Source organism: Balaenoptera acutorostrata, chromosome 15 (genome assembly GCF_949987535.1).
Source record: "Balaenoptera acutorostrata chromosome 15, mBalAcu1.1, whole genome shotgun sequence".
Taxonomy (NCBI): Eukaryota; Metazoa; Chordata; class Mammalia; order Artiodactyla; family Balaenopteridae; genus Balaenoptera; species Balaenoptera acutorostrata.
Genome location: NC_080078.1, coordinates 38,251,334 through 38,272,771, shown reverse-complemented (window position 1 = coordinate 38,272,771; position 21,438 = coordinate 38,251,334). Strand labels below are relative to the sequence as shown.

The following is a 21,438-nucleotide window of genomic DNA, read 5'->3' as shown; positions in this document are numbered from 1 at the left end:
GACACATTGGCCCAGTTTGCAGGAGGAGGCCAGCCTGCTCTTGGGCCAAGTTCACGCTCTGGGAGCCCCCTGGGCCAGTATGCAGAGCCAGGAGTGCTGGGAGAGGTGAGCAAAGTCCAAGGTCCATCCTGGCCCTGGGGCCCAGAGATTCCTGCTGACCATTCAGCTGGCTCCCTCCCCACCCCTAGCCACCTTCAACATGCTTGCTGACATCAGACTACACTCAACAAGTGGTCATGACCTTCCCAGAGCCACCGTTTGTCATTGGGGGTGAAGAAGAGAGGAAAGGGACAGGTGTGGACAGAGAGGACCTGAGGCTGAGTAGTCTCAGGCAAGTCCCGCCCCCTCTCTGAGCCTCCTGTTCCTCTCCTGGAGAATGAGTGCCTGCCCCACCAGGGTTAGGGTAGAGCTTCAGCACAGTGATGCCCATGAAGACACACTAAGCACTCAATAACTGCTCACTTACAGTGGGCTTGCCCTGGGCCAAAGCTGGCTGCTAGACTTGGCGTGGGCAGGCCACAGGCTGGGCTGGGACAGTGCCCCAGGGCCAGTAATGACCCCAAGTGACTAGGCTCCACTTCAGCCAGTGACCAGCTTGGGACACAGAGGGGAGGTTGGTCAGAGATACGAGCTGGAAACACAGGGTTCTCTGCAACCCCAGGGGGATTTTCTAGCAGCTGCAATCAGTGCTGGCCCCCAGCAGGGCAGAGATGGAGAGGTTTTCTAGACAAGGAGGCTGCCGCACTGTGGGGAGGGGATGAGCTGCAGGAAGCCCCTCCTGAATGGGGCTCCTCCGCATTGGCCTCCTTGGTGCTTTGTCAGTGCTGACCCCTCCCACCCGCCACATACCTTGCCCTGCTCAGCGACTCAGGTCTAACACATAGAGCAACATGCACTCAGAATCCATGCATCTACGCCACCTTCCTGCCCCACCCCCCATGGCTTTCCCGTGCCCTCACCCAACAGGGAGACAGGCTGGGTTCCCCAGACAGGGGAAGGTTATGTGCACCGCCCAAGGTTGAGAAGTAAGCCGGAGGCCCACCAAGGCCCAGCAGGTGAGCCAGCAGCCCCTGCACAGTGACCCTGTGCCACAGCAGAGACCCCTGACCTGTGGCTGGGGGTCAGGGAAGGGGCAGCACTGGCCTCTCCCTCATCCCTCCCCAGCCACACCAACCTCATCTGACCACCTCTGCCTTCACACCTGCAGGCTCCACTCTGCCCCATGTGGGGTGCTCCCAGCTGCTGAGTAGGTCTGTTCCAATCATGCACTCAGAACTGGAGGAATAACCGCAAGATGGGTTTGGGGACCCACTAGACCCACTGTGAGATGGACCTGAGCTAAAACTCCATTGACCACCGGGTCTCCATAAGCCCCTACTTGACACAGTTTGTGTGTCCTGGAATTGGTATCAGTCCAGAGCCAGTGTCCAGTAGTCCCCAAAATGTCTGATTACTTCCCTTTCCCTAATGCACAGTGGCCCTGGTATAGGTCACTTTGGAGAAGGCTGGGAGAAAGATTAACAATCTAAATTTTTGGTGATATAGCAGGGTCCTTCCTCGAGGGGTCCCGCCTCTGGTTCATTCAAGGTGTTCTGGGCATGTAAACTGGCTCAAGCCTGGGAATTGAATGAGGGGTCATGACTGTCTTTATGACTCAAGTTATACTCTTGCTCACTTGACCTAGAACTCTTCTGCTCATTAAGATCAAGTGAGAATTCAGCAGGCTTCCGATCTATTTCACTTCCAGGAGCACCCCGCCCCACTGGCCGACGCTGTAATTCTGTGGGAATCAGACTATTCTGACGGCCGCTTTGCCTCTGCTGGCCATCACAGTGAGCACCGCTCCCTTGCCTTTGGTCACTGAGAGCCACCACGTGGTCCTGTCACCCCGGGATCCAGTGACCCCCGTGAATTTCAGTCTTCTGGTGCAGTGGCAGCAGGTCTCCTGTAATTCCTGGCCTACAGAGAAGAGTGATCACAGAGCGCTTCTATGATGCTGGGGCTCCGCGCACAAATTTTCCTCACAATCGTGGTGAGAGGTGTGCTGTCTGGATCCTCCAAGGTGGGAGAGCAGGTCCTAAATGACAGACCCACTCTAACTTTCCAGTCTCCCTAAGGCTTTGGATCCCTCCCTCCATTGAACCAAGGCAGGTCTGGCATTACAGCTCATTCAGTGTTGGCCACTTTTTGGTCCATGTTTCAGCCAACCAACCAACCAAACCATTCGAGCCCTTTCTGATCCCCCAAGCTATATCATTAAACCCAGAATCTCTGCTTAGTGAGCCCCTATCAATAAATTTGCCCTGACCCAACATTATGTTCCTTCCAACCTTATCCCACCCTTAGTATCCATTCCAACACGTTCCCTGGATTTCTGTCAAGATAAATTGGGGGGAAGCCACCACAATGAGAAGCCTGCACACCGCAACGAAGAGTAGCCCCCGCTCGCCACAACTAGAGAAAGCCCACGCGCAGCAATGAAGACTCAATGCAGCCAAAAATAAATAAATTAATTAATTTTTTAAAAAAAGGTAAATTGGGAAAGTCGTGTAGTTCTCTTGGAGTACACCACACCTCCTCACGGGGCCCATTGTGCACATCCTCCTTCAGGGCCTGGGGCAGGCCAAGCCCGCGGCCTTCTCAGGGCCTTTGCATATACTGTGGGAAGCTCTTCTCCTTGCTTCTGTCACCTTCGCTGCTGAGCTGGCATGACCCCTCCTTGGCGTCCCCCTCCCTGACCACTGGGCCCAAAGCACCAGCCCCCTAATTGCTCCCCCGCCCCCATATTCTAGCGTCTCTCTCTGCTGTAGTTATACATAGCCCTTCTCTTCATCTGGCATGAACTTACTGTCTCAACTATGCCTTAAGACCTTGAGGGCAGGCCCTGAACCAAGATGGCGGAGTAGAAGGACGTGCTCTCACTCCCTCTTGTGAGAACACCAGAATCACAACTAGCTGCTGGACAATCATCAACAGGAAGACACTGGAACTCACAAAAAAAGATACCCCACATCCAAAGACAAAGGAGAAGCCACAATGAGACGGTAGGAGGTGCGCAATCACAGTAAAATCAAATCCCATAACTGCTGGCTGGGTGACTCACAGACTGGAGAACACTTATACCACAGAAGTCCACCCACTGGAGTGAAGGTTCTGAGCCCCACGTCAGGCTTCCCAACCTGGGGGTCCAGCAACGGGAGGAGGAATTCCTAGAGAATCAGAATTTGAAGGATAGTGGGATTTGATTGCAGGACTTTGACAGGACTGGGGGAAACAGAGACTCCACTCTTGGAGGGCACACACAAAGTAGTGTGCACATCAGGACCCAGGAAGGAGCAGTGACCCCAGGGGAGACTGAACCAGACCTACCTGCTAGTGTTGGAGGGTCTCCTGCAGAGGTGGGGGGTGGCTGTGTCTCACCGTGAGGACAAGGACACTGGGAGCAGAAGTTCTGGGAAGTCCTCCTTGGCGTGAGCCCTCCCAGAGTCCGTCATTAGCCCCACCAAAGAGCCCAGGTAGTCTCCAGTGTTGGGTTGCCTCAGGCCAAACAACCAACAGGGAGGGAACCTAGCCCCACCCATCAACAGTCAAGCGGATTAAAGTTTTACTAAACTCTGCCCACCAGAGCAACAGTCAGGTCTCCCCGCTACCAGTCCATCAGGAAACTTGCACAAGCCTCTTAGATAGCCTCATCCACCAGAGGGCAGACAGCAGAAGCAAGAACTACAACCCTGCAGCCTGTGGAACAAAAACCACATTCACAGAAAGATAGACAAGATGAAAAGGCAGAGGGCTATGTACCAGATGAAGGAACAAGATAAAACCCCAGAACAACAACTAAATGAAGTGGAGATAGGCAACCTTCCAGAAAAAGAATTCAGAATAATGATAGTGAAGATGATCCAGGACCTCGGAAAAAGAATGGAGGCAAAGATTGAGAAGATTCAAGAGATGTTTAACAAAGACCTAGAAGAATTAAAGAACAAACAAACAGAGATGAACAATACAATAACTGAAATGAAAAGTACACTAGAAGGAATCAATAGCAGAAGAACTGAGGCAGAAAACGGATAAGTGACCTGGAAGATAGAATAGTGGAATTCACTGCTGCAGAACAGAATAAAGAAAAAAGGATGAAAAGAAATGAAGACAGCCTAAGAGACCTCTGGGATAACATTAAATGCAACAACATTCGCATTATAGGGGTCCCAGAAGGAAAAGAGAGAAAGGACCAGAGAAAATATTTGAAGGGATTATAGTCGAAAACTTCCCTAACATGGGAAAGGAAATAGCCACCCAAGTTCAGGAAGCACAGAGAGTCCCATACAGCATAAACCCAAGGAGAAACACGCCGAGACACATAGTAATCAAATTGGCAAAAATTAAAGACAAAGAAAAATTATTGAAAGCAGCAAAGGAAAAACGACAAATAACATACAAGGGAACTCCCATAAGGTTAACAGCTGATTTCTCAGCAGAAACTCTACAAGCCAGAAGGGAGTGGCATGATATACTTAAAGTGATGAAAGGGAAGAACCTACAACCAAGATTACTCTACCCGGCAAGGATCTCATTCAGATTCGATGGAGAAATCAAAAGCTTTACAGACAAGCAAAAGCTAAGAGAATTCAGCACCACCAAACCAGCTCTACAACAAATGCTAAAGGAACTTCTCTAAGGGGAAACATGAGAGAAGAAAAGGACCTACAAAAACAAACCCCAAACAATTAAGAAAATGGTCATAGGAACATACATATCGATAATTACCTTAAACATGAATGGATTAAATGCTCCAACCACAAGGCACAGGCTTGCTGAATGGATACAAAAACAAGACCCATCTATATGCTGTCTACAAGAGACCCACTTCAGACCTAGGGACACATACAGACTGAAAGTGAGGGGATGGAAAAAGATATTCCATGCAAATGGAAATCAAAAGAAAGCTGGAGTAGCAATACTCATATCAGATAAAATGGACTTTAAAATAAAGAATGTTACAAGAGACAAGGAAGGACACTACATAATGATCAAGGGATCAATTCAAGAAGAAGATATAACAATTATAAATATATATGCACCCAACACAGGAGCACCTCAATACATAAGGCAACTGCTAACAGCTATAAAAGAGGAAATCGACAGTAACACAATAATAGTGGGGGACTTTAACACCTCACTTACACCAATGGACAGATCATCCAAAATGAAAATAAATAAGGAAACAGAAGCTTTAAATGGCACAATAGACCAGATAGATTTTTTTTTAAATAAATAAATTTATTTATTTATTTATTTTGGCTGTGTTGGGTCTTCATTTCTGTGCGAGGGCTTTCTCCAGTTGCGGCGAGTGGGGTCCACTCTTCATCGCGGTGCGAGGGCCTCTCACTGTTGCGGCCTCTCCCATTGCGGAGCACAGGCTCCAGACGTGCAGGCTCAGTAGTTGTGGCTCACGGGCTTAGTTGCTCCGCGGCATGTGGGATCTTCCCAGACCAGGGCTTGAACCCATGTCCCCTGCATTGGCAGGCAGATTCTTAACCACTGCGCCACCAGGGAAGCCTGACCAGATAGATTTAATTGATATTTATAGGACATTCCATCCAAAAACAGCAGATTACACTTTCTTCTCAAGTGCGCATGGAACATTCTCCAGGATAGATCACATCTTGGGTCACAAATCAAGCCTCAGTAAATTTAAGAAAACTGAAATCATATCAAGCATCTTTTCTGACCACAACACTATGAGATTAGAAATGAATTACAGGGGAAAAAAACGTAAAAAACACAAACACATGGAGGCTAAACAATACATTACTAAATTACCAACAGATCACTGAAGAAATCAAAGAGGAAATCAGAAAATACCTAGAGACAAATGACAATGAAAACACGACAACCCAAAACCTATGGGATGCAGCAAAAGCAGTTCTAAGAGGGAAGTTTATAGCTATACAAGCCTACCTCAAGAAACAAGAAAAATCTCAAATAAACAATCTAACCTTACACCTAAAGGAACTAGAGAAAGAAGAACAAACAAAACTCAAAGTTAGCAGAAGGAAAGAAATCATAAAGATCAGAGCAGAAATAAATGAAATAGAAACAAAGAAAACAATAGCAAAGATCAATAAAACTAAAAGCTGGTTCTTTGAGAAGATAAACAAAATTGATAAACCATTAGCCAGACTCATCAAGAAACAGAGGGAGAGGACTCAAATCAATAAAATTAGAAATGAAAAAGGAGAAGTTACAACAGACACCGCAGAAATACAAAGCATCCTAAGAGACTACTACAAGCAGCTCTATGCCAATAAAATGGACAACCTGGAAGAAATGGACAAATTTTTAGAAAAGTATAACCTTCCAAGACTGAACCAGGAAGAAATAGAAAATATGAACAGACCAATCACAAGTAATGAAATTGAAACTGTGATTAAAAACCTTCCAACAAACAGAAGTCCAGGACCAGATGGCTTCACAGGTGAATTCTATCTAACATTTAGAGAAGAGCTAACACCCATCTTTCTCAAACTCTTCCAAAAAATTGCAGAGGAAGGAACACTCCCAAACTCATTCTACGAGGCCACCATCACCCTGATACCAAAACCAGACAAAGATACTACAAAAAAAGAAAGTTACAGACCAATATCACTGATGAATATAGATGCAAAAATCCTCAACAAAATACTAGCAAACAGAATCCAACAACACATTAAAAGGATCATACACCACGATCAAGTGGGATTTATCCCAGGGATGCAAGGATTCTTCAATATACGCTAATCAATCAATGTGATACACCATATTAACAAATTGAAGAATAAAAACCATATGATCATCTCAATAGATGCAGAAAAAGTTTTTGGCAAAATTCAACACCCATTTATGATAAAAACTCTCCAGAAAGTGGGCATAGAGGGAACCTACCTCAACATAATAAAGGCCATATACGACAAACCCACAGCAAACATCATTCTCAATGGTGAAAAACTGAAAGCACTTCCTCTAAGATCAGGAACTAGACAAGGATGTCCACTCTCACCACTGTATTCAACATAGTTTTGGAAGTCCTAGCCATGGCAATCAGAGAAGAAAAAGAAATAAAAGGAATACAAATTGGAAAAGAAAAAGTAAAACTGTCACTGTTTGCAGATGACATGATACTATACATAGAGAATCCTAAAGATGCCACCAGAAAACTACTAGAGCTAATCAATGAATTTGGTAAAGTTGCAGGATACAAAATTAATGCACAGAAATCTCTTGCATTCCTATACACTAATGATGAAAAATCTGAAAGAGAAATTAAGGAAACACTCTCATTTACCATTGCAACAAAAAGAATAAAATACCTAGGAATAAACCTACCTAGGGAGACAAAAGATCTGTATGCAGAAAACTATAAGACACTGATGAAAGAAATTAAAGATGATACAAACAGATGGAGAGATATACCATGTTCTTGGATTGGAAGAATCAATATTGTGAAAATGACTATACTACCCAAAGCAATCTACAGATTCAATGCAATCCCTATCAAATTACCAATGGCATTTTTTACAGAACTAGAACAAAAAATCTTAAAATTTGTATGGAGACACAAAAGACCCCGAATAGCCAAAGCGGTCTTGAGGGAAAAAAAGGGAGCTGGAGGAATCAGACTCCCTGACTTCAGACTATACTACAAAGGCTACAGTAATCAAGACAATATGGTACTGGCACAAAAACAGAAATATAGATCAATGGAACAGGATAGAAAGCCCAGAGATAAACCCACGTACCTATGGTCAACGAATCTATGACAAAGGAGGCAAGGAAATACAATGGAGAAAAGACAGTCTCTTCAATAAGTGGTGCTGGGAAAACCGGACAGCTACATGTAAAAGAATGAAATTAGAACACTCCCTAACACCATACACAAAAATAAACTCAAAATGGATTAGAGACCTAAATGTAAGACCGGACACTATAAAACTCTTAGAGAAAAACATAGGAAGAACACTCTTTGACATAAATCACAGCAAGATCTTTTTTGATCCACCTCCTAGAGTAATGGAAATAAAAACAAAAATAAACAAATGGGACCTAATGAAACGTCAAAGCTTTTGCACAGCAAAGGAAACCATAAACAAGACGAAAAGACAACCCTCAGAATGGGAGAAAATATTTGCAAACGAATCAACAGACAAAGGGTTAATCTCCAAAATATATAAACAGCTCATGAAGCTCAATATTAAAAAAAACAAACCCAATCCAAAAATGGGCAGAAGACCTAAATAGACATTTCTCCAAAGAAGACATACAGATGGCCAAGAAGCACATGAAACGCTGCTCAACATCACTAATTATTAGAGAAATGCAAATCAAAACTACAATGAGGTATCACCTCATACCAGTTAGAATGGGCATCATCAGAAAATCTACAAACAACAAATGCTGGAGAGGGTGTGGAGAAAAGGGAACCCTCTTGCACTGTTGGTGGGCATGTAAATTGATACAGCCACTATGGAGAACAGTATGGAGGTTCCTTAAAAAACTAAAAATAGAATTACCATATGATCCAGCAACCCCACTACTGGGCATATACCCAGAGAAAACCATAATTCAAAAAGACACATGCACCCCAATGTTCATTGCAGCACTATTTACAATAGCCAGGTCATGGAAGCAACCTAAATGCCCATTGACAGACAAATGGATAAAGAAGATGTGGTACATATATACAGTGGAATATTACTCAGCCATAAAACGGAACGAAATTGGGTCATTTGTTGAGAAATGGATGGATCTAGAGACTGTCATACAGAGTGAAGTAAGTCAGAAAAAGAAAAACAAATATCGTATATTAACGCATATATGTGGAACCTAGAAAAATGGTACAGATGAACCAGTTTGCAGGGCAGAAACAGAGACACAGATATAGAGAACAAACGTATGGACGTGAAGCAGGGAAAGCGGCGGGGAGGTGGGGGTGGTGGCGTGATGAATTGGGCGATTGGGATTGACAATGTATACACTGATGTGTATAAAATTGATGACTAATAAGAACCTGCTGTATAAAAAAATAAATAAAATTAAATTAAAAAAAAAAAAAAAAAAAAAGACCTTAAGGGCAGGCACCATCTGCCTTTCTCATGGCTGCATCCCCAGCACTGAAGCTACAGCCTGACACTGAGCTCAATAACTATTTGTGGAACAAGTGAAACAGCTGTGCAAAGCCTGACCCTGGGACTTGGCGTCCCTGATGTTGTTAATAAAGACAGCAAGCCTGGGTTCTGTTTGTTTATTGATCTCCTCCTGATTACTCCAAAGAGGATTCAAGATGGAAGGGGCTTCGCCCACCCTCCCTGATGGCAGGACCCTCAGAGCATGTGCAGTGAGGCACAGTCACTGTGTCCCCAGAAGCAGTGAACTGTAGGCTGTGAGCTCCAGGGTCCCCAGCCTTGCACAGTCAAGGTGATGGAGCAATAGTTGCTTTCCTAAGCCTGAGTGGGGCAAGCAGCATCCACATAGATGGTGCAACAAGGTTCGGGATTTCTCCTTTCGTAACCGAGAGGCCAGAGATCTGTCCCCTCTGCCTGCTCCCCCAGCGGGTCACAGATCATCACCACTCTGGCTGCCTGGAAGGGTTTAGTCAGAGAGAATCATAGAGTGACCAGGGCTGGAGCAGCCAACTGGGGCCGCCCCTGTTTGCGTTCTCTCCTAGCACAGCCTGCTGGAGACAGGCAAGAGCTTCGGCGAGGGCCAGAGCCCATCTCAGAACTGGGCCTCATGGGGGTGAGTCCAGACAGGCAGGGAGGGGGCAGTGGGCTGAGGAGAGAAGGTGGGGGCTGCACCATCACTCTAAGACAAGCCAGGCATAGAGCCCCCTCCCTGAGACTCCTGTGAGAGCCGACAGTGGGGCCTCCAGGCCTCCCTGGCAGCCAAGTGTAGCCTTCTCCTTTTCCCAGCCTTTTCCCTTCTCCTAGCCTGTTCGGAGGCAAGGCCTCGGGAACCTTCCTGATGTTTCAGCTACCCCCCTCCCCCCGCTCCCCTGTCCAAATGTCTGGGGTTCCACTTCTAAGGTGGGATGTCCAGAGTGTGGCCACGAAGCAGCGTCCATCTGGGATGGGTGTGGGCTGCTCACCTACTGTCCCTGGGAGGCAGAAGTTTCTTTGCCTGAAAGAAATGAGGGAGGGGAGAGAAACACAAGTCGCTGCTAACTTAGGTTTCAGACACCGTTCCCTGACCCAGCCCACTCCCGCTGCAGCCTGCAGACCAAGAGAGCTGGGAGGAACCAGACCCGCAGCCTGGGGGTGTCTCTGTGCCCAGTTCGTTTCCTGAGATCTGCCGGAGAACCCAGAGTCTGTCTTTCCTCCACACGTACTGGAGGACAAATAACTACAAAAGGACAAAACTATTATCAAACCTTTATCACACACCGGGCCTCACGGACAGCCTCACTTAACCTCACAGTGAGGGCAGCGAGCAGGTGCTGTTAGCAACCCCATTTTACAGAGGATAAAACTGAGACTAGGGACTGGCCGCAGTCTTGCGGGCAGCAAATGAGGAGAGGGATTTGAGCTACAAAGAGTGCGGAGGAGTCCAGAGGGCGGCTGGGGATGCAGACACAGAGCAACGGGCCAGAGAGGAGGCTGAGCTCAGATAAAACACACACAAATGAAAAACGGCTCCCAAACAATCTACCAGTGATAAGAATATTGCCAACAGGAGCACATATTTACTGAGCCCCTACTACACTCCAAACCCCAGTGCACTTTCATGCAGCCAGTCTTAACGGGCCTGTGAAGGAGGCTCTGCCATCACGCCCACTACACAGAAGATGAGGAGGCTCAGAGAGGCTGATGAGCAAGCCTGCAGCTGCACAGCCCCGGAACTCAGCCTCTGCACCGCCCTGCACGCGATCAACCAGATGCAGGAGGCAGGGCATCTGCCCTTTGTCCCTGTCCCGCAGCCACCTTCCAGTGGCCCTGGGCAGCGCACTTTGGTGCCCCCATGCTTTGTCACTGTAAGTGCATGAGAACAGTGTGCCCCTGGGCATCTAAAGGCCTGTACACAGGCCTGTGCCCAGCTGCCGGCAGGCAAGCTCACCTTTAGGGATGAACTTCAGTGAGCTGCTGAATATTCAGAAGCGGGACTGTCCACGCTTGGGGCCATCGTTCAGGAACTCATGGCCCAGCCCATTGCCACACCTGCCACAGGACACCTGGGAAGACCACAAGACAGCCATGAAAACAGCTGCAGCCATGGCCCCTGCTGCCACCAGCACATGGGGTCCTCCCCATGCCTATTTCCCAAGGTAACTGCTGGCATGAGAGGTTGGCCTTGGCCCAGAACCTGCCCCGGAAAACCATCTTGTTTCCCTGTTCCCATCAGGACCCCAGGGTCTCCCAATAGTTTGAGGTGTCAGCTCCCCTGGCTGAAGCCAGAGGCCTGGAATAGACAGACCCTAGGCCCCTACAGCTGTAGGGGGAGCAGCAGGAAGGGGTGGAGGCTCTCAGGACCCCCCTGGCTGACACCTCCTCACTGCCCCCCAGTTGCTACCACCCACCTTTAAGGCTCCAGGCTGATTGTGCTCTGGATGCTTGGCCACACTGTCAGCATGGATGGTCTCGGTGAAGGCCGGCCATGGGGATGAGTGTGCGTACTTTGAGCGGCTGGAAAACAGCTCATAGCCACATTGGGCACACACGTAGATGCCTGGGGCAGAAGGGGAGGCAAGAGCAGAGATGCTGGCTCCAGCGCCTCGGGGGTGAGCACCCAAATCCTTGAACTCAGGAGAGGACAGCAGCACTCCGGTTACAGGGTGGGCTGCACACCCTCCCCACTCACCCACCCGCCACCCATAAGCCTGGGTATCGGCTCTGTGGGGGAGACACAGCATGGAGCTCACATTTAGCGGTTCTGAGCCTGTGCCAGAGACCAGGAGAGCCACTTTTCACACTTATTTCTTTCACTCTTCTTAACAGCCCTGTAATGCAGACGTTCCCATTTTACAGATGAGGAAGCTGAGGTTCAGGGATGCAAAACGCTCAGCTACAGGGTGTGCAGCCAGGAAGGAACCCAGGCAGTCTTGATGAGGACACAGCTCTGCCCCTCACACACAAGCAGGCCCCACACGGTGGGGGCTGTGGCATGGCCAGCACCACCACTAGCCCCCCTCCCTTCCCACGTGGACCTCCCTCTGCCCAAAGAAGCCATAAGGTGGATGCCCAGACACCAGCCTGCTCTCCAAGCAGGAAAAGACTGATCCCAGCAAAAGACCTCCAGTCAGACAGAGGGCCCAGGAAGACAGAGCGCCAGGGAGAAGGATGAGTTTCAACCTACCTCCAAAAGATCACCCTGAGGGGGGAAAAAGAAAGGTTGCAAAACTGACTCGCAGAATAGGAAACTGCTTGGGGGTCCCTCGAGGGGTACTGAGTCACCCTTTGCCCCCTGCCGGGCCTGGAGACAACTTGCCCTGGAGTCTGTGACCTACTCAGCCTTTACCAGTAACTTGAGGAAGAAAAGAGGAAACAGGAGCTGCTGTGGGAGTGGAGTTTCCAGCTTGGCAGAGTAGCCTGAGGACAACCCAGAGTCCCACAGCCAGAGAGTCTGAAGGGAGGACTTTGCCCAGAGGGTCCTATGTCACAGCTGGCTCACAGAGACGCAGGGTGTCACATCCCAGCCCCCTCGAGGGCTGACACCCAACAAATCCCACCCAGGGATAGGTCGCTGCCCTAGTCTTGCCTGTGGGCATATTTTTACCAAATTAGTCCATGACCAGAAAGCACAGCCCAGAAGGGGATTCATCTGGGCCTCTCAAAGACTGGGGCCAGGGCTGACGGCCGGCCATGCCCCCAAACCAATCACTCACCCCCTACCTTCCACCCCTCCTACCTGACCCAGGCTATCCAGTCAAACTTCACTGCCATTGGCAGCCTGGCAGCACTCCTGGTTACCCAAACCTGGGGCCCTGGGCAGGTGGGGGAGGCACCCAGGCGGTCATATTTGGATCCCAACAAGACGTGCTTTCCAGCTTACCCCGCAGGTCTGGGGAACCGGGGAGAAGAAAGGGCTGAGGTAATATCAGGGGGATGCCCCAAGGAGAGGCAGGCCAGTCACAGGAGCTGCCCCTGGACAAGACCTTCCACCGCCTCCCCCTAAAGTTCCGATCCTGACCCGGATACCCGCAACGGCGTCACCACCCCCATACCTTGACCCCGCAGATTTCCTCGGAAAAGGCTACGCTCACACTCAAGGTCTGTCCTCCTCGAGGACAGCGACCCCCTCTCTCCAATGTCCCTCTCCCCTCAAGTACCCCTACTCTCCGGAACCCCCAACTTCTCCCTCCTCTGTATCCCCTTTACCCACATGCGTTCCTCCCCGCGCGGTCACACTCGGCCCCCGTTCCCGGGACTCCGGGGCTCCATCGCCACCCGGAGGGCTGCGACGCCCCCTCTAATACGCGTCCCCGCCCCCGCTGTCCTCCAGGAGGTCACAGGTCGTACCCGGCTCAAAGTGGTTCTGGAAAACCTCGCCCCCGAAGAAGCTGCAGAACGACATGGCGCCGGCGAGAGCGCTGCACGATCGCCGCCTCCGACAGATCCGAGGCCACAGGCCTACGACCTGGTGCTTGTGCCCGCCTCCCGCCCCGCCTCCCGAGAACCGATCCCACTCGGATCCTGGACCTGCCCCGGCGCCCGAGGACCCGCCCCCCCCAGGGGACCAATCACGTCCAGAGGTGCGGGACACCCTCGCAGGGCCCGCCTCCCGTTGACCCGCCCTTTCCACGGACCAATCCCTCCCCGGGACTAGGGTTCCGGCTTCCGCCTCCGGGAGGCCCCGCCCCCTCCCGAGGACCTGCCCCCTCCGTCTTCCAGCAGGCCCCGCCCACCACTAAGGACCACTCCTCAGCGGCCCCCGCGACCCCGCCCCTGCCGCCCTGCCCCTAGTGGTAGGGCGAGCCGCTGAGCTGCGCTGGTTTCCGAGTGGCTGCCGCGGTGCACCCAGAGCCGCGTATGCTCTCGTCGTTTCCCGGCGCTAAGCTCCGGGCTGCCGGCCGTTGACCAGCCTTTCCGTGCCCCCCAACTCTGAGACACCGCGGGAAGAGTTGCCTCTGGCTTTTATTAGACAAGGGGACAGGGGAGGGTTGTGCCGCGCTTCTTTCTGGCTCCCTCCATCCCATCCTGCCTACAAGTCTCCCGAGGTTTCCGGCTTTTCCTTCTCAAGATGCTTCTTCTGGGGACCCTGGTGGGCGAGGGACAGGAGTAGCGTTAGTCACAGGGGTCTAACCAGCCGCCTGGGTTACGCGGAGTCGGCCCTGCGCCCTCTCCCACTGGTTCCTCCCCTATTTCCTTTCTGGCAAGAATCAGTGCCCAGGACTGGACCCCTAAAAGCCCCCTCCTGTGGATGAGTGCAGGGACATGCGTGCCACCCCCATCTGCTCAGCTTCCCCGCTCTGGGGCAGGTAGGATGTGGTGTCGGAGCCCCAGAGAGCAAGGCTGGTGGGCTCACCATGAAGACCCTCTTCTCTTGGGCTGTCTGGAAGCGGCCATGGCCAAACTTGGAGGTGGTGTCAATGAACTTGAGCTCGATGTTCTCCAGGGCCCTGCGGCTGTGGTGCACCAGGAGGGACTGCAGCCCGTGGGAGAGGGGAGCTGTCACCGTGGGAGGTCTCCACTCAGCCCCTCGCATTACCCCCAGCCCACACAGGAAGGTCTCACTCACCCAGCTTCTGTTAGAACCTCTCCCTCTTTGCTTTCCCCATCCCCACCCCTCCTGAAGCAGGCTGGAGGCCAGCCCCCCCAACTCCCCCAAGGCCCATGGGGCTCCCACTCCCCAGCTCACCACCCGGCACTGACCTTCCTCAGCGTGATGATCCTCTTCTTGGTGCCCGCGATGCAACCTTTCAGCATGACGAAGTCATTGTTGACTTCCCCGTAGTGGGGGAAGCCACCCTGTGGGAAGGTGGGTCCAGGAAAGGGGCTGCTGGGTTAGGAGGCAGCTGGGGGCCCTAGGAGAACTCCCCTGGCCTAGGGTGACATTCTCGATCACTAATCAGGGCAGCATCTGAGCCACACCCTAAGTCCTTCCCGTGATTATCTTATTTAAAAATCTGCATTTTACAGAGGAGGGAAACTGAGGCTCAGAGGGGTGAAGTCACTTGCTCCAGGCCCCGCAGCTGCTACACACTGCAGCTGGGGTTTGAGCCCAGGCAGCCTGACTCCAAGGCCACAGTCGGAGCTGCTGCACTCCGCACCCTGTGACAGCAGCTGGAGGATGAGCTGTCTGCAGTGGTGGCTCTGAGGATGCAGGAACAGCAGGGGTTTGGTCCACCCAGGCGGTCCACCCTGGTGCCTGAGCTCTTGGGGGAGGGCAGCACCCCACAGGCCTGCCCCACACATGCACACCAGGCCCCTCAGCCAAACTGGTGGCCCACCCTCACCAGTGGTGTGATGGATTTGTCGGTCACATCGTAGCTGGTGGATGCGTTGTTCTTAACCACCTTCCCGTCCTCTGTGTGCAGCCCCCGGCCGATGCGGTAGATCTGCCAGGAGCACAGGGCACATTGGGGACAGCAGGTAGCCTCTGGGGCTGGCAAGATGCCCACACCCATCAGAATGTGGGCTTAGACCCAGGCGCTGGTGGGGGCATTTCAGAGCCTTAGGGGGCCAGGCAGCATCTGAGTCATGCTCCCCACTCACTGGGGTGTGGTCACGGGCATCCCCCCTCAAACCAGGCCTGCGGACACACCTTCTTGTTGAGCTCTGTGCGGTGATGGTAGCCCTTCTGCCCAGCCCGGGCGATGGAGCAGCCCACGCGGGCAGGGTGCCAGGCACCAATGCAGGCCACCTTGCGCAGCCCCTTATGGGTCTTCCTCGGCAGCTTCTTGGTATGCCAGCGGCTCGTGACCCCTGCAGGTGGGAGGGGTGGGTGGCTGAGAGGCCAATTTGGCCCCCACCTCCTCCAGGCAGCCTTCCTGGAGCCACCATCCCCACCCGGCCCTACCTTTGACGCCCCTGCCCTTGGTGACGGCAATGACATCAATGACCTCACTCTGGCTGAACACGCTGTGCACTGGCACCTGCTTCTCCAGCCGGGCCTGGGCCCAGGCCACCTTCTCAGCCACCGTGCCGCCATTCAGCTGGATCTCCATGATGTGGGCCTTCTTCTGCCGGAAGGGCAGCAGCTTCATCTGTAAGACATGGCACGGCCAGTCGGTTCCCAGAAAGTCACACACACCCCCATTTGCAGACACGACAAAGCCAGCTGGTGACCCCGGCAGACTTTCATGCACGCATTCGTTCAACAGATGATCCCATGCTCTGGTGTGCCTATATGCCACATTCTGTGCGAGGCACTGGGGATACAGCATGGAATGAGGCAGACAGCGTCTTGGCCCCCATGGAGCCATCTAGTTGGGCGGCAGAAACCAAGTAAACTCTTGGATAGGCCTAAGTGTTGTGACGAAATATTGAGGGTGGAGGGGACAGTTATTGCACATGAGGGTGGTGAAGGAGGGCCTCTCTGAGGAGGTGACATCAATGGCAAGAAGGAACCACTAGGTGAAGATCTGAGAGCTTTTGGGGCAGAGGGAACCGCATATGCAAAGGCCTTGTGGCAGGGAAGATGCGGAGGTGGTGGTTGGTGGGACAGAAACGAGACCAGTGTGTCTGGACTGTGGTGAACAGGGAGGAGGGTTCAGGGCAGTGATAGTTGAGCAGGGGCCTGGCCAGGCAGGTCTCACAGGGAGTAGCTCGGGCTTTATTCCAAGTGCAGGGTGTGACATGATCTGATGCACATTTTTAAACATCTCTGGCTGCTGCTGTGTGAGGTGGAAGCAGGGACGCGGTTAGGTCACAGCATAGGGCTCAACCAGTACTGATGGAGGACCTGTTGCATATAAGCCTCCTGGGGGGTGGGGTACAGCAGTGAGCAGGAAGCTGTGACCCCTGCCCCCGTGGAGCTCAAGTCTATGGAGGGAGATGGATGTTAACCAATGACACACGAAACCAGGAACTGCAAGTGTGAGAGTAACTCAGGCAGTTGGGGAGGGTCACTGCTCCGGGCCTGGGAAGGCTTCCCTGAACGTTCCAGAAAAAGCCAGAGGGTATAGGTAACCTGTCAGCCCACATGAAGCCAGACCCCACTTACGAATGTTGATTCACACCCACATGTGCCAGACCCCAAACAGAGGCGGCCGGCCCCCCACACCCAACACTGGGCAGACGATCCTGGACCTTTGGGGCATTTCAGGGCCTTGGTTGACTGCTGGGTGTGGCCAGTACCCTGCAGCCCTCAGAGTGCACTGATGCCCAACACCCCATCCCCGGGGCTGCCGGCGGCTGGCTGGTCAGCCGACACTTTGGGCCTATGCCCGGGGCTCGCAGTATTTTTAGGCTGACATTTGCCAGGGCTCCTGGAAGCCAGGCTGAGGGAGGGTGGGCCCAGGGGGTGGACTGGCTGACCAGTGTGGACCAGGGGGTAGGGGCTGACCTGGGTGTGGACGATGACCCGGATGACCTTGCAGTACTTTTTCATGGCAGCAAAGTCCCTCTGCAGCTGCTTCTTGCCGTCGGCGTCGCGCCACCTCCTGCAGGCCTTGGTGAAGGCTTTTTTCTTGCTCTTGTGCCTGAGCCGCGCACAGAGGGTGCTCAGCACGGCCAGCACGGCAGCCTCCACTGCAGCCTACCAAGCATGGGCTTAGATGTCCCCCTCCTCCCTCCTCCCCTTCCCAGGGGAGGCATTGCTGGGCCCCTGGGGTCCCTGGGCTGGTTCCAGGCGCCCTCCTTAAGCACAGACTGTCTTTCCCTCTCTAGGCCTCAGTTTTCTGCTCCGTAAAGTGGGTACCCTCCCTGCCTCCTGGGGCTGAGAGTGAGCAGATGTGCAGGAGCCCAGGGAAGGGGCGTGCCAGCCAGCCACGGCCACGTGCCCACTTTGCCATGGCTGCTGAACCCACTTCTAAAGCGAACAGTCAGGACTGGCCAGGCCCCACACCCCATCGTTCCTAACCCTTGCCAGGATGCTGGACGGTGGACATCATTATCCCCATCCTACAGATGAAGAAACCGAGGTTCACAGAGGTCAGGTGAGGGGCAAGTTGATCACAATTGCAGCAGCAAAAACAAGGCCAGCTGGCGTTCGCTGAGCTCTTTCCCTGTGCTGAGCACTTGACACACTCTGCTCAGCTCATCCTCAGGGCTGCCCCAAGATGCGGGGACCTCTCCTGTTCCCATTTGACGGTGTCTGTGGGGAGTGTGTGTGTGTGTGTGTGTGTGTGTGTGTGTGTGTGTGTGGTGGGGGGGGGTGGTGAGGTGAGGTTCTAAAAGGTCAGTCAGCTTGCCTGTGGTCACACAGCCTGCTCTGACACTGGGGCCCAAGATCCTCACCTCCCATGGAGGCTATACATGCCTCTGCCTCCATATGGAAGGGGGTGTCTGTGAGGTTCCTCAGGCAGAGGCGCCTTCCCTTTCTGGACTTAATGCCAGGGAAGATTTGAGGCCTAAGGATGCCTTTCTTTCTGATGAAAAGAGCTTGTCAGTTGGCTATTTCCCTTTTCACCCTGGCTGCTAGGAAGCTCGGAACCAACTCTGACATTCCATCAAATTAGTTCCTTAGTTCACCCTGAGGATGAGAATGTTTGCTTTCCTTTTTCCTCTAATTTCCTCTCCAGCCCTCTTGTCTTTTATTGGAGGGAAGGCATCACACACTCACACGCATACACACACACACACACACACACACACACACACACACACTTTCCTGCCTTCCACACGCTGCTGACACTCCTCCTCCTGCCCAACTGCCCGGCATCCCCACGGGGCCTCACCAGTCCTTGTAGAAGCGGCGGCGGCACTCGTCGCTGAGATGTTCCGCAAAGATGGTCTTGAAGCTCCGCAGGCCTCGCGGGGTGGCCACGTAGCCCACCACGCCCACCACCACCAGAGGCGGCGTCTCCACAATCGTCACCGCCTCCACCTCCTCCCTCTTGGAAATTTCTGAACGAAACCCAGAGACAGAGGCGTGGAGGGGGGCCTCCGAGTCCCACGGGGAGTCCCATGGAGAGGGGGAAGGGGTGGAAGTGCCGACCACAGCCCCACCTGCCCGCAGGAGGACCCAGCGCCAGAGCCCCAGGGCTGTTGCAGACAGAGGCCCCTGTGAGCAGGCCCCTGACCTCCAGCCCTGAGCCTCCCCACTCCCGGCCCTTCTCTCCCTGCTCTGCCCTGCGTGTGGAGCCACTGCTGGGCAAGACCCCACAAGTGTCCACACTAGCTCTGACTCAGCTCAGGTAAGGCCTGACCCGCTCCTGCCTCGGTTTCCCCACCAGACCGCCCAGGAGTGGGCCAGGAAAGCCACAGCCAGAGTAGCATCCCCCAAAGGGTAGGGTTGGGCGTCCTCTAGGGGAGTACAAATGGGCACTATGAATGTATGTGGATGAGTTCTAGAATAAAACCTAAGACTTGTCCTAAACCCATGATTTTATAGATGTTATTAATGAGGCTGATCCGAAGTCAAAGAAGTATATGCTTAAAATATATATTAGGGGGCCTACCCTGGTGGCACAGTGGTTGAGAATCTGCCTGCCAATGCAGGGGACACGGGTTCGAGCCCTGGTCTGGGAAGATCCCACATGCCGCGGAGCAACTAGGCTCGTGAGCCACAACTACTGAGCCTGCGCTTCTGGAGCCTGTGCTCCCAACAAGAGAGGCCGCGATAGTGAGAGGCCCGCGCACCGCGATGAAGAGTGGCCCCCGCTTGCCGCAACTAGAGAAAGCCCTTGCACAGAAATGAAGACCCAACACAGCCAAAAATAAATAAATAAAATTTAAATATATATATATATGTATTAGGGGAATTCCCTGGAGGTCCAGAGGTTAGGACTTGGCACTTTCACTGCCGAGGGCCCGGGTTCGATCCCTGGTCAGGGAACTAAGATCCTGCAAGCTGCGTGGCGCAGCCAAAAAATATATACTTTAGGAGAGATGGAGAACAGATGAGTGGTTGCCAGAAGGTTGGGGGGTGGCGGCTGTGGCTATAATAGGGCAACAGGAGGGACTGTTGTGGGAATGGAATGTTCCAAGGTGGTGGGTACACGCATTTACACGTGACAGAACCTCATAGAACTAAATAAACACACATCTTATTCAGGAGAATCCAGCATAAGATGGGTAGGGTGTATCCATGTCATTATCCAGCTATGACATATTACCATGGTATTAAGAGATGTTTCCATTGAGGAAACTGGGTAAAGGGTGCGTGGGATCCCTCTGTATTATTTCTTATAACCACACTACGATGATCTCAAAACCGGAAGTGTGTAGGGGCACCTGCCCTTGAATCTTAGCTCCTACAAGTTTCATAACTGCTCTATTTCCTCATCTGTAAACTGGGGCAATGACAGATCAGTTCTTGAGGCACGGCCAGCAGTCAACATTCTGACTGAGGTGCCCATGGCGGGGCCTGGCCCCTTCTGGGGCTGTTTCCCCTCCAGGAGCCCAGTTGTGGCTCCTAGCATCTGGAAGGACCTCCAGATCTTCTGGCGGTCGAGGGTGCTCGGCCCGCCCCCCAGGGGCCCCTAGCGGCCACTCACTGAGCCCTGGCCGGTGCACCTCCCGCAGAGTGTGTGTCATGCCAGCCTTGTAGCCCAGGAAGGCCGTGAGGTGCACGGGCCGGCTGGGGTCGTCCCGAGGCCACGTCTTCACCTTGCCCCGGTGCCGGCGGCTCCTCTTGTGTGGCAGGAAGCCCAGCTGTCCATGCCGAGGGGCAGAGAACTTCCGGTGGGACTGGGGACAGAAGGGAAGGGAGATCAGAGCTGGGGTCTCCCTGCTGGGTGCAGCTGGGCGGTCCCAGAGACCAGACCGGAAGTGAGCTAGAGACCCCAGGCTGAGACCTGGTGGCCCTCAGGGCCTGCATCTGTCCACAAGAAAGGAGGGAAACTTCTCCAAGGGCAGTGTCTTAGGGACAGAGCCAGCAGCAGCCCCCCTCACCCATGGGCTTCCTGTCTCAGTGGCCTGGCCCTGCCTGGCTGGACCCAGAAGAGGCAGGTCCACCCTGCGGCCAAGGCCACAGAGGCAGGGGGCCGCTGCCATCTGTCCCTCTGTTTGCCTGTCCTAGGCCTGGAAGCCAGAGCTTGGGCCCCCTGCTGTCCCCTCTAATCACCTACTCTGTCACAGGCCCAAGGACCTTCTCTGCTGGGATAGATCCCAGAAGCCCACTTGCCCCTCGCCAGGAAGCTGGCGTGCTTCCCCCCAACGCCGCCCCCGCCAGCCCACTGACCATGGAGGCCTGTCCCTGCAGGTTAGGAAGGGAAGGGGCCACCTCACCAGGCGTCGGAGGTCGAGTGGCAGGGCCAGGACGCACAGCAGCCAGATCCCAGATTTAGCCCCTGGCAGGGGAGCTCTGTCATCTCCTGTGGCGGATGTGGGCTCTGGTGTCAGGAGCGGGCCTGGCCCAGGGCAG

The 21,438-nt window shown here is 53.0% G+C and overlaps 2 protein-coding genes across 5 annotated transcripts; both read right to left on the bottom strand.

Annotated features, from left to right (window-relative positions):
• Nucleotides 1-9,178: 9,178 nt before the first annotated feature.
• Nucleotides 9,179-13,625, bottom strand: MSRB1 (methionine sulfoxide reductase B1). Of its 3 annotated transcripts, none has more exons than XM_028166459.2 (4): nucleotides 13,488-13,625; nucleotides 11,891-11,968; nucleotides 11,549-11,697; nucleotides 9,179-10,155 (listed from the first exon to the last, which is right to left on the bottom strand). In XM_028166459.2, the coding sequence occupies exons 1-4, from the start codon at nucleotides 13,540-13,542 to the stop codon at nucleotides 10,120-10,122; spliced, it is 318 nt and encodes a 105-aa protein (XP_028022260.1). In that variant the 5' UTR covers nucleotides 13,543-13,625; the 3' UTR covers nucleotides 9,179-10,119. The 3 variants fall into 3 exon arrangements, with proteins under 3 accessions (XP_028022260.1, XP_057386125.1, XP_007181745.2); XM_007181683.3 differs by lacking the exon at nucleotides 11,891-11,968 and adding an exon at nucleotides 11,089-11,203 and having other exon boundaries at nucleotides 9,248-10,155; XM_057530142.1 differs by lacking the exon at nucleotides 11,891-11,968 and having other exon boundaries at nucleotides 9,243-10,155.
• Nucleotides 13,626-14,084: 459 nt separating this feature from the next.
• RPL3L (ribosomal protein L3 like) lies at nucleotides 14,085-21,362 on the bottom strand. Of its 2 annotated transcripts, none has more exons than XM_007181681.2 (10): nucleotides 21,256-21,362; nucleotides 20,570-20,762; nucleotides 18,809-18,977; nucleotides 17,476-17,611; nucleotides 15,988-16,174; nucleotides 15,733-15,893; nucleotides 15,425-15,526; nucleotides 14,841-14,936; nucleotides 14,494-14,636; nucleotides 14,085-14,226 (listed from the first exon to the last, which is right to left on the bottom strand). In XM_007181681.2, the coding sequence occupies exons 1-10, from the start codon at nucleotides 21,256-21,258 to the stop codon at nucleotides 14,106-14,108; spliced, it is 1,311 nt and encodes a 436-aa protein (XP_007181743.2). In that variant the 5' UTR covers nucleotides 21,259-21,362; the 3' UTR covers nucleotides 14,085-14,105. The 2 variants fall into 2 exon arrangements, with proteins under 2 accessions (XP_007181743.2, XP_007181744.2); XM_007181682.3 differs by having other exon boundaries at nucleotides 14,494-14,613; nucleotides 21,256-21,361.
• Nucleotides 21,363-21,438: the final 76 nt, after the last annotated feature.

Coding starts and splice junctions, on each gene's coding strand:
- MSRB1 (XM_028166459.2), bottom strand. CDS start 13,542: ATGTCGTTCTGCAGCTTCTTCGGGGGCGAGGTTTTCCAGAACCACTTT. Junction 11,969..13,487: donor CCAGAACCACTTTGAGCCGG/GTACGACCTGTG, acceptor TCTGCATTACAG/GGCTGTTAAGAAGAGTGAAA. Junction 10,156..11,548: donor ATCAGCCTGGAGCCTTAAAG/GTGGGTGGTAGC, acceptor CATTTCTTTCAG/GCAAAGAAACTTCTGCCTCC.
- RPL3L (XM_007181681.2), bottom strand. Junction 17,612..18,808: donor CGCCGCTTCTACAAGGACTG/GTGAGGCCCCGT, acceptor TGCGCGGCTCAG/GCACAAGAGCAAGAAAAAAG. Junction 15,894..15,987: donor CAAGGGCAGGGGCGTCAAAG/GTAGGGCCGGGT, acceptor TCCCACCTGCAG/GGGTCACGAGCCGCTGGCAT.